Source organism: Bos grunniens, chromosome X (assembly GCF_055505025.1).
Source record: "Bos grunniens cultivar Pamir isolate PY7600 chromosome X, Bosgru_T2T1.0, whole genome shotgun sequence".
In the NCBI taxonomy this organism is placed as follows: domain Eukaryota; kingdom Metazoa; phylum Chordata; class Mammalia; order Artiodactyla; family Bovidae; genus Bos; species Bos grunniens.
The window spans coordinates 114,680,617-114,693,109 of record NC_141194.1 but is presented as its reverse complement, the minus strand read 5'-3'; the positions used below and the strand labels follow the sequence as shown (position 1 = coordinate 114,693,109).

General features: G+C 41.7%; 1 protein-coding gene across 1 annotated transcript; it reads right to left on the bottom strand.

Annotated features, from left to right (window-relative positions):
• Positions 1 to 442: 442 nt before the first annotated feature.
• On the bottom strand, positions 443 to 1,153 carry LOC147341222 (uncharacterized). The gene is made up of 2 exons (XM_086389866.1): positions 1,010 to 1,153; positions 443 to 798 (listed from the first exon to the last, which is right to left on the bottom strand). The coding sequence occupies exons 1-2, from the start codon at positions 1,130 to 1,132 to the stop codon at positions 559 to 561; spliced, it is 363 nt and encodes a 120-aa protein (XP_086245992.1). The 5' UTR covers positions 1,133 to 1,153; the 3' UTR covers positions 443 to 558.
• Between the last annotated feature and the right edge of the window lie 11,340 nt (positions 1,154 to 12,493).

Genomic DNA, 12,493 nt, shown 5'->3' with positions numbered 1-12,493 from the left:
CCTCCCTCCAGCCACCTGCTGCTGCTGCTGCTGCTGCTAAGTCGCTTCAGTCGTGTCCGACTCTGTGCGACCCCATAGATGGCAGCCCACGAAGCACCGCCATCCCTGGGATTCTCCAGGCAAGAACACTGGAATGGGTTGCCATTTCCTTCTCCAATGCATGAAAGTGAAAAGTCCAGCCACCTGCTAGATACAAAAATGCTGAGCCCTTCTAGGTCTTGCTTGTGGGTTGAAATGTTAAAGAAATTTGTCTTCAGCACTCAGTCCTGAGGCATTCCTTCCCCCCACTGTCTGGTTAACTGTGATTCTGCCAGTCTGGCCCCCAACCCTGCAGGACCCTTGTCCCTCCCTCCTCACACACTCATCTCTTCCCTTCCTTCCCTGCTCCTCCCCACCACCACCCCACCACCACCACAAGAGAACTCGGAGAAACACACAGAACTTTTCACAAGTTGATTTTTATTGAATTGCCATCAGTGTACCCTGTTGCTGTAAAATTCAATGTGTACACACTTGGCAATTTCTCAGACTTCATGGATGTTTCTGAGGTCCCCAGTCTCACTCTGAAGTAGCCTGGCTCCCCAGGTCTTTACGTCCACTGATGGGCTTCTGTACTTCCTCTTGATTCTGCTCTGGATCATTCTGACGCAGTGTCTCATTCAGCCGGTGATAATGGCCAAATCGTGTTGATTGTCTAGTTTTCTTCGACTTTCTTATAGAGTTGGTAGTTTTTTCTGAGACCTTTTTACTCAAAGTTCTTTGAAGGGTTTTTTTAACCTTTGTGGCTGTCTTCAGCGCCTGGAAGGACAATAGGACAACAGAGTGAGGCCAAAAAGACAGTGGTTTAGGGGGTAGAAAATGTGATATTGACAGAATGGGGGAGTTCATGAGAAGGAGTCAGGGCTGAGGTGCGGTGGGGGTGGGGGGTGAGCCAGGCAGAGCAAAGGTAAGATTCTTGGGGGAGAGGGAATCAGTGAAAAAAAGTATAGCTTGAGTAGGGTCATCTTACTTTGCCACCACTTTCGGATTTGTGTTGACCGGGAACCTTCTTCATCTTCCCCTGTTTGGAACTTGAGGTTGGTTGGTCTGTCTCTGTATTAGGCTCTGATGGTTTCTTGGACATCTTGGCCATATTGAAGCCTCCCAGTGGTCTACCCCAGGCCTACTGACCACGCTCTATATATAGCTTCCCAGGACAATGAGGGGGCCACACCCTTCAGTTTTGATTGGTCAGCAAGGCACTCCCCTAGCCAATGGTGGCTATGGAGGGGCTTCTACTTCACAAAGCACAAATTATGACGTCTATGTGTGTAGGACAGGTTGCAGGAGAGACCAAGATTTTTCATTTAGAAAATCATTTCAGCAAATCATTCCTGACACCTCAGAGGGTGGGAATGGGGGGATGATAATGAAGCAAAGATGGCTCAATTAATAGAGAAGGGGCTTTAACACCCCAACAGAGTCTTCTAAGCAGAACTGCCATCCTGCCTCATATCCCCATGTTCAATTGTGGTTGTACATATGCTAGAGAAAGACTCTTTTCCTCCGAGCTAGTCTCCAAGGCTCTGTCCTACTGAGTGGTTTGTTCTGATATCTCCCACCCTTAATTAATAGTGTTTTGGATATTTTACACAAAAATCCCTCCAAAAGCTATATAGTTGAACTTAAATATTGTTGGAGCTATAAGTCTTACAAACTAACAAAAAGACATTTCTCATGAATAAACATCTCCCTACCTAGAGCAACTGGCATTAAAGCCTGCTAATTTTGATTAAATTATTTTCTGCCAACTCTGCAACTTAAAGACAGGGATTAGAATTAACTGCCCAGTCATGAAGGTTGCTTTTATTTTTACTTTTATTCTATTCTTGGACTCTAGCCATATTATCATCATTGAGTTTTACAAGGTTCTTTTTCTTATATTTTTTTTTCTGTTTTTCTTTCATCCTGGAGTATGCCACTCATTTCCTTCCCACCATTAAGCATCTGCTCTGTTGTGTCTGAATTACACCCTCACGTATGTTTGTACTCCTGTGAAATATATAGCCCTGTTAAATATGTGTGTGTTTGAATGTGGTGCATTGTGCCATAGTTCTTGTTCTGTTTCTTACCTTATACTTTGAAGTTCAACTTATGCAGTTCTCTGTTTTCCTAGTTCATTGTTTCTAATACTGCATCATGTTCCATTAGAATTAATATCCCATGTATCACTTGTCCATTCTTTCCTCTCTTGAGGGACTCTTATGTTTACTTTCCACTCCTCTGCCACAAGCAACGTTATGAGAAACATTCTCATTGATGTCCCTTTATGGATTTCTGAATATATTTTCTGGAATATACACTCAGGAATAGAATTTCTATGTCATAGATATAGAAATCTATATATATGGATTTGGAGGGATACAAACATTCATTTTATAAGCAATATTTTTTTCTAAATATTGCCGAGTTGCTCTCCAAAATGATGGTACCAAATCTATCTACCCAACAGAATGCTGTATTACTTATTTCCCTACATACTTCTCAATACTCAGTGTGGAAGCAACTTCTAATATGACTCTCAATAATCCCAGTCTCCTGATGTTAACATCTTGGGTAGATATCCTTAGTCTGTTCAAGCTGCTACAAAAGAACACCATAGACTGGTAGCTTAAACAACAAACATTTACTTCACACAGTTCTGGAGGCTGGAAGGCCAAGAGTAGGATGGCAGCATAGTTGGGTTTTTTATGAGGACCTTCTTCCTTCTGATGTTGTCACATGGCCTTGCTCAGTGGGTACACACAGAGAGAGAGAGGACTATCCTCTGTCTCTTCCTCTTTTTCTAAGGGCATTAATCCCATCATAAGACCCCCATCCTCATGACATAATCCAACTCTAATTACCTCCCCAGAGCCCTACCTCCAAATGCCATCACAGGTAGAGGATTAGAGTGTCAAGTTATGAATTTTGGAGGGATACAAACATTCAGTCTATAAGCAATATTATTTTCTAAATATTGCCAGATTGCTCTCCAAAATGATGGTACCAAATCTATCTACCCAACAGAATGCTGTATTACTTATTTCCCTACATACTTCTCAATGCTCAGTGTGGAAGCAACTTCTAATATGACTCTCAGTAATCCCAGTCTCCTGATGTTAACAACTTGGGTAATCCACTCCCCTTGTTTGTGGGCTATGCCTACTGACTTGCTTCTACTGAGCTGAATCACTGGAATCCAGCAAAAATCATAGGATGTTATTACCATGGTTAATTTTCCTCCTGCTAGAACTTTGCTGCTGTCAGTGTCTCTTGCCTTTTTGTCTTCTCATTCTAATAAAATCATGTTGTGAGATGCTCATCCCAGAAGTTTACACATCAAGGAAGACATCCTGAGTACCTGAACTTCCAGTGTGAGAAACCACAAGGACCTGCATGCTACAAGGAACCAACTAGGGATGCAGATCCTTCCCAACTGAGACTTGAGATGAGGTAGCCATATAAGACAACCAGCACCAGAGGACTAGCTAAGGTGCACCTAGATTCTTGACCCATAGAAATTCTGAGATAATAGATTCTGTTGCTGCAAGCCAAGAAGTTTTGAGGTAATTTTTTACACAGCAGGTGATAACTAACACACTTAGTACTGTGTGTATGCTCAGTCATGTCTGATTCTTTGTGACCCCATGAACTGTAGCCTGCCAGGTTCCTCTGTCCATGGGATTTTCCAGGTAAGAATACTGGAGTGGGTTACCGTTCCCTTCTCCAGGGGATCTTCCCAACCCAGAGATTGAACCTGGGTCTCCTGCATTGCATGTGGATTCTTTACCACCGAGCCACCAGAGAAGCCCACACTTAGTATTACAGGACTTTTAATTTAAAAAATAAACTGAGTGCACTGGTTTTGAGTGCCCTACTTCATGCATTGAACTTGGACTGGTCATCTATTTCACATATGCTAATATACATGATGGAACTGGAGGAATGAACCTGCCTGACTTCAGGCTATACTACAAAGCTACAGTCATCAAGACAGTATGGTACTGGCACAAAGACAGAAATACAGATCAGTGGAACAAAATAGAAAGCCCAGAGATAAATCCACGCACCTAAGGACACCTTGTATTCGACAAAGGAGGTAAGAATATACAGTCTCTTTAACAAGACAGTCTCTTTAACAAGTGGTGCTGGGGAAACTAGTCAATGATTTGTAAAAGAGTGAAACTAGAACACTTTCTAACACCATACACAAAAATAAACTCAAAATGGATTAAAGATCTAAATGTAAGACCAGAAACTATAAAACTCCTAGAGGAGAACATAGGCAAAACACTCTCCTACATACATCACAGCAGGATCCTCTATGACCCACCACCCAGAGTATTGTAAATAAAAGCAAAAATAAACAAATGGGACCTAATTAAAATTAAAAGCTTTTGCACAAAGAAGGATACTATAAGCAAGGTGAAAAGACAGCCTTCAGAATGGGAGAAAGTAATAGCAAACGAAGCAATGGACAAAGAATCAATCTCAAAAATATACAAGCAACTCCTGCAGCTCAATTCCAAAAAATAAATGACCCAATCAAAAAAGGGGCCAAAGAACTAAACAGACATTTCTCCAAAGAAGACATACAGATTGCTAACAAACACATGAAAAGATGTTCAACATCACTTATTATCAGAGAAATGCAAATCAAAAACACAATGAGGTACCATTTCACACCAGTCATAATCCAAAAGTCTATCCAAAAGTCTACAAGCAATAAGTGCTGCTATCCAAAAGTCTACAAGCAATAAATGCTGGAGAGGGTGTGGAGAAAAGGGAACCCTCTTACACTGTTGGTGGGAATGCAAATTAGTACAGCCACTATGGAGAACAGTGATGGGATCCCTTAAAAAACCTGGAAATAGATCTGCCATATGACCCAGCAATCCCACTGCTGGGCATACACACCAAGGAAACCAGAATTGAAAAAGACACATGTACCCCAGTGTTCATCAAGGCACTGTTTATAGTAGCCAGGACACAGACACACCTTAGATGTCCATTAGCGGATGAATGAATAAGAAAGCCATGTACATATACACAATGGAATATTACCCAGCCATCAAAAAGAATACATTTGAATCAGTTCTAATGAGGTGGCGGATAAGGAAATGGCAACCCACTCTAGTACTCTTGCCTGGAAACTCCCATGGACGGAGGAGCCTGGTAGGCTGCAGTCCATGAGGTCGCTAAGGGTCGGACACGACTGAGTGACTTCACTTGCATGCAATGGAGAAGGAAATGGCAACCCACTCCAGTGTTCTTCCTGGAGAATCCCAGGGATGGGGTAGCCTGGTGGGCTACCGTCTATGGGGTCACACAGAGTCAGACACAACTGAAGCAACTTAGCAGCAGTGCAGCTAATGAGGTGGATGAAACTGCAGCCTATTATACAGAGTGAAGTAAGCCCTAAAATAAAACACCAATACAGTATATTAACGCATATATATGGAATGTAGAAAAATGGTCATGATAACCCTATATGCGAGACAGCAAAAGAGACACAGATGTATAGAACAGTCCTTTGGACTCTGTGGGAGAGGGGTAGGGTGGGATGGTTTGGGAGAATGGCATTGAAATATGTATATTATCATATATGAAACAGATTGCCAGTCCAGGTTCGATGCATGGGACAGGGTGCTTGGGGCTGGTGCACTGGGATGACCCAGAGGGATGGGATGGGGAGGGATGTTGGAAGGGGGTTCAGGATGGGGAACACATGTACAACCATGGCAGATTCATGTCAATGCATGGCAAAACCACTACAATATTGTAAAGTAATTAGCCTCCAATTTAAATAAATTTATTAAAAAAAAAAAACACACACAAATTTTTCTCTACCACCCAGGGTGATGAACCCTGCTTTCTCTGTATACCCACAGGATTGTGTACAAAGTTGTACCATCAGCCTTTTCTTTTGCTTCAATATCCTTGAAAGCAGAGGACATGTATTACTCAACTTTGTACATCTCATATCTACTACCATGGCTGGAAGATAATGGAAGCTTTGCTATTTGCAGAATGAGTCATTTAATGAACTGATTACAATCAAGGTCTAGTTTCAAGACAAACCTATACATATATATTAATAAGTAGCTGATTCTCTGTTGCCATTTCCATTGATATTACAAGGTCTGATACAGTTGGATGACTAGGCACCAGAGGGAGTTTGGTCTTTAGGTTGCAGCTTTAGGGAGCATCCTTTCATCTAACAGTCTCTCATAGGAAGCTGCCAACTGATACCAACCAGTAGCATAATGATTCCCCTGGTGGCTCAGACTGTAAAGAATCTGCCTGAAATGCCACAGACGTGGGTTTGCTTCCTAGGTCAGGAAGATCCCTTGGAGGTGGGCATGACAACCCAGTCCAGTACTCTGGCCTAGAGAATCTCCTTGGGCAGAGGATCCTGGTGGGCTACAGTCCATTTGGGTTGCAAAGAGTTGGACAGGACTGAGCAACTAAGCACAGGCACAAGTAGCATAATAGAATAATAAATGTCTTTCTGGTAAGGTGAACGTTGGTGTGCAAGGCATACAAGTGTCAACAAATTGCAAATTTATCACATCATTGCACACCTTGCCTTTGGCTAATGTAAACGGATGTGTGAGAAGTCTCTTCTGGATTCACCTGGGGCTTCTTTTCTTGGTCTTTCAATCCAAGCAATATTAAGAGTAAAAACCTCATTCTCAAGGCATGCTCTCTGACCTTTTAAGCATTTCCTTCTCATAATGGCCAGGGAGTTGAGGAAGGGCAATATTTGAAACACAGAATTAGCTGTAGGTATTGCCATCTGTACATCTTAATTCCTGGATAAAATTTTCATGATTCAATTCTGTAATGAATTGCAAAGTTTACTAAATAAATTAAACCATATTGAGATACACACTTACAGGTTTCTTCTTCAAATGTGTCTGAATAGGAAGGACTAAATATAGTTTTATTCACAATTTGCACATCCAATTATTGCTGGAGCAATCTGAGCTCATTCATTCACTTACCTTTGATTTATTAAAGGGAAATATTTATTGAAGGTAAATATTAAAATATCTTGAACCCCTGTGGCTCAGTGGTAAAGAATCCACCTGCCAATGCAGGAGACACCAGATTTGATCCCTGAGTGAGGAAGATCCCCTGGAGGAGGAAATGGCAACTCAACTCTAATATTCTTGCCTGAGAAATGCTGTGGACAGAAGAGCCTGGTGGGCTGCAGTCCATGGGCTTAAAAAGAGTTGGACACAACTGAGCATCCAACCAGTCCATTCTGAAGGAGATCAGCCCTGGGATTTCTTTTGAGGGAATGATGCTGAAGCTGAAACTCCAGTACTTTGGCCACCTCATGCGAAGAGTTGACTCATTGGAAAAGACTCTGATGCTGGGAGGGATTGAGCAGGATGAGAAGGGGACGACCGAGGATGAGATGGCTGGATGGCATCACTGACTCGATGGATGAGAGTCTGAGTGAACTCCAGGAGTTGGTGATGGACAGGGAGGCCTGGTGTGCTGCGATTCATGGGGTCACAAAGAGTTGGACACAACTGAGTGACTGAACTGAACTGAGCATGCACACATGCACACACTTGTATTTTTAATCCCTACAATATTGGGCTTGTATTCATATACAGTGAAGTACAAGACTGCTTGTTGGTACCTGCCATCCTAGAGCTTACAGTCTATTGGGAAAACCAGTACATGTTTACTGCACATCCATTATGTGCCCAGAACTCTTCTTAGCAATTGGGGTAATTTTTTTTTTTTTTTTTTTAATGAAGAGGTACAAAGCATACTGTAATGTCTTCAAGGAACTTGCAGTTTTGAAGGAAAAGTGAATTAAGCCAGTGATCTTCATTGGGGAAATAAGAAACCATTTTATATACAGTGTGCTTCCTGGAGCAGCTTGAGCCATTTTGTCAACATTTGTGTGTCTCTCCACATTCCGGGTACACGTAAAACTACAATTTTGTTCACTTAATTGAAGGTTTCTTTAAGGTGCTACTCCTCATATGAAGCTATATGTGGTATATATTAGGGCTTCTTTTCAGACCGTGCTATGAACAATATCACATTTGAATCATGATGGCGATATAGGGGATGTAGAAACATGTCTTAAAATTGTTTATAATTATATAATCCTGATTAGAACAAGAAAGGATACAGCAGGCATCAGCCTCTGTATTCGGGATTTTCTTATTCTGAATATTGTGATTTTCTCTGCCACTTAAAAAGTATATGCTGCCTAATATTCAGAACTTGGGAAATAAAAATATTTTTATTTAGAATAGATGGGATATAATTTTGCTTGGGTAAGCACTAACTGGCCTAATAAATGGCTTGCCATCTGAGCTTGCCACATCTTATTTTCCCAAGTAAAACTTAATCAATTAGACAATAAAATCTGAGTTCTCCATTTCCACTGCACTTGAACCTTAACAAGCCCAGAGAGAGCCTGAGATGGGGACTGTGCATCTTCAGGATCCTCTGTGGCATAAGCCTCTCATGGTGTGGGGTGACTGCACCATGTGAAGACACTTGGTTTGGACCACAAGGCCCCTAAAGGCACAGCTGATACCCTATATGGCACGTGATCCATTCCAGTACTGGAGGAAAACCAACATGGATTTACTGAGAGAAGGGGGTCAAGGCTTGAAGGCCAGAAGGCTTGAACGTGGGCCTGTCCATTTTCAAGAGTTGTCAGTTGGAATGATGGACCAACTAGAAAGTCAAAAAATGGCCTCACTTGCATGGACTGATGCTGAAGCTGAAGCTCCAATACTTTGGCCACCTGATGCAATGAACTGACTCATTGGAAAAGACCCTGATGCTGGGAAAGATTGAAGGCAGGAGGAGAAGGGGACAACAGAGGATGAGATGGTTGGATGGCATCACCAACTCAATGGACAAGAGTTAGGGCAAGCTCTGGGAATTGGCGATAGACAAGGAAGACTTGGTGTGCTGCAGTCTATGGGGTTGCAAAGAGTCAGACATGACTAAGAGACTGAACTGAACTGATTTATTTATTTGGTTGCACTGGGTCTTAGATTTGGCACAGGGGATCTTTGATCTTTATTGTGGCACTTGGAATCTTTTGGGGACTTCCCTTGTGGCTCAGCCAGTAAAGAATCTGCCTGCAATGCGGGAGACCTGGGTTCGATCCCTGGGTTGAGAAGATCCCCTGGAGAAGGAAAAGGCTACCCACTCCAGTATTCTGGCCTGGAGAATCCCATGGACTGTATAGTCCATGGGGTCGTAAAGAGTCAGACATGACTGAGCAAGTTTCACTTCATTTCACTTCACTTTACCAGTGAGAAGACAGCCTTCCCTAGCTTCTGGATGGGAGTGTGCAATGAAGAGCACCATTTTTAGGATGCCATATGTTTACTACTTCAGATTATGCTTTGAGTTTCATTTTGACCCTATCTTGAATTCTCCTATATAAAGAAGCAAGGGGAGGGTACCTGGTGGCTTAGGCGGTAAAGAATCTGCCTGCAGTGCAGGAGAACCAGGTTTGACCCCTGGGTCTGGAAGATCCCCTGGAGAAGGGCACGACAACCCACTCCAGTGTTCTTGCCTGGGAATATCCCATGGACAGAGGAGCCTGGCAGGTTACAGTCAATAGGATCGCAAAAGAGTCAGACACAGCTGAGTGACTAACACTTTCACTTCATACAAAGAAGCCAATTAATATAATTGGAGGCCCAACTGTGAAATGTTGACCTGGTAGAGGTAACCAATGTAAACCCATTCTCTGACACATGAGCCCCGTCAAAGTTTACACTTCAAGAAAATCTATTTCAGGATCAGAGTAGGAATTAGGATGGAGAGTTGGTGCTATTTGCCCTTTTATTTTTTTTTTTCTTGGTTGTCATTGTTGTTAATAAGTTTTCCCAGCTTTATTTTTTAGTGATTGAGGTTAAAAAGCACTTACAGTTGAACTATGGATGGACTTGGGGAAATTGAAATAGATCGCCTGTAAATTGGTTGATCTCAGAACACAATCCAAACAGGATAGCTACCTGTCACGTCTCTCGATTTTCTTCTGGAAGGTATTAATGAGAGTTGCATCTTTGAAATTTGCAGCATTTCTGAATGATAGTGCAGACCCATTTCACTCTCATAACTTGTGTCAAAAAATTTCACTGTAGAGATAACAGCCAGATTTTTTTGTGTGAGGAGTGCTCCTCTGTCAATAGACTTTTCCAGTCGATAGTACCAAAAATCAGCAAAGGGGAAAATCCTTGGTGACTGTGTGCTTAACTAAAGCTGTCATGTTCATCCATTTGATGCATCAGCCCTATTCAGGAAAACAGTATTGACTTCTCCTGAGTCTCTTAAAACCCTCGGTTCTGATTGGTTTTTGACCCAGAGGAGATCTGGAGAGCTGGCTAGCCTTTCCCTGTTCTGTGAACCCCACCACATTCTTGCCTCTCCTATAGCTTCCCAGGGCCTTCACTGTTGGTCTTGTAACCTTGAGTCTGATGGGTTCATTGAGGGGGAAAAAAAATAGAGTTTCCATATCTCCCAAACTGCTTTGGGGTTGACTTTATGATATACCAGTTTACACTAAATAGAAAGTTGTGATATCAATTTGACAAGGAAAACTAAATTTTGCTTCAGTCCAGATAATGTCAGTGAATAACAAATTGCTTTCTTTTGCTTTTCAAATGCCTTGTACAAAACAAAAAACCAATTCATTTTTATAACATTAGATCCTACATAGAAGAGCAGTGTTTTCTTGAGTGTGTAAATATCCTGACTTGGTTCCATTGCAATGCTTTAAGAAATAAAGCCTTCTAGCTACTTCATAATCAGGAAGGTTTTTGTTTGTTTTTACTTGTGGTATTAATTTAAGGTTCAAGAATTAAAATCAAGATCAAGAATCAGGGATCATGAATTAAAATTCTCTTACAGATTTTAACTTCCTGAGCACACATCAAAATATGGCATTAGCCAGAATTTATGCATAGTCTATAAAACATCTCCAGAGAGGAGAAAAACTCTTAAATAAAACAGAGCCCTTTAATTATGAGAGATTTGCATTCATTTTAATAACTGAAAAATGTTTATGCTCAATCACAAATATTGGTAAAGAAATTGATAGAGAAATGTTTACTGCTTTGTTACCAAAATTTGTCATCTAACAAAAGTGATGGTAACAATGTCTTTGAAAGTATAAGGTTTATGTATTTTAATAAATTATCCACCCATACTGGAGACTATAAAATTCTAAAAAATTCTCTAATTGAAGATTACAAGTGTGGTTGTAGAAATATTCAGTTCAGTTCAGTTTAGTCGCTCAGTCGTGTCTGACTCTTTGTGACCCCATGAATCGCAGCATGCCAGGCCTCCCTGTCCATCACCAACTCCCGGAGTTCACTCAGACTCACGTCCATCGAGTCAGTGATGCCATCCAGCCATCTCATCCTCGGTCGTCCCCTTCTCCTCCTGCCACCACTCCCTCCCAGCATCAGAGTCTTTTCCAATGAGTCAACTCTTCTCATGAGCTGGCCAAAGTACTGGAGATTCAGCTTTAGCATCATTCCTTCAAAGAAATCCCAGGGCTGATCTCCTTCAAAATGGACTGGTTGCATTTCCTTGCAGTCCAAGGGACTCTCAAGAGTCTTCTCCAAAACCACAGTTCAAAAGCATCAATTCTTCGGTGCTCAGCTTTCTCCACAGTCCAGCTCTCACATCCATACATGACCACTGGAAAAACCATAGCCTTGACTAGACGGACATTTGTTGGCAAAGTAATGTCTCTGCTTTTCAACATGCTATCTAGGTTGGTCATAACTTTTCTTCCAAGGAGTAAGCGTTTTTTAATATCATGGCTGCAGTCACCATCTGCAGTGGTTTTAGAACCCAAAAAACTAAAGTCTGACACTGTTTCCACTGTTTCCCCATTATTTCCCACAAAGTGATGGGACCAGATGCTATGATATTAGTTTTCTGAATGTTGAGTTTTAAGCCAACTTTTTCACTCTCCTCTTTCACCTTCATCATGAGGCTCTTTAGTTCCTCTTCACTTTCTGCCATAAGGGTGGTGTTATCTGCATATCTGAGGTTATTGATATTTCTCCTGGCAATCTTGATTCCAGCTTGTGCTTCTTCCAGCCCAGTGTTTCTGATGATGTACTCTGCATATACGTTAAATAAACAGGGTGACAATATACAGCCTTGATGTACTCTTTTTCCTATTTGGAACCAGTCTATTGTTCCATGTCCAGTTCTATCTGTTGCTTCCTGACCTGCATACAGATTTCTCAAGAGGCAGGTCAGGTGTTTTGGTATTCCCATCTCTTTCAGAATTTTCCACAGTTTATTGTGATCCACAGAGTCAAAGTCTTTGGCATAGTCAATAAAGCAGAAATAGATGTTTTTTCTGGAACTCTCTTGCTTTCTCGATGATCCAGCAGATGTTGGCAATTTGGTCTCTGGTTCCTCTGCCTTTTTGAAAACCAGCTTGAAC

Excerpts from the sequence above, each read along its gene's own strand:
- LOC147341222 (XM_086389866.1), bottom strand. The coding sequence starts at position 1,132 with ATGGCCAAGATGTCCAAGAAACCATCAGAGCCTAATACAGAGACAGAC. Across the intron at positions 799-1,009 it reads AATCCGAAAGTGGTGGCAAA|GCGCTGAAGACAGCCACAAA; the intron begins GTAAGATGACCC and ends TTGTCCTTCCAG.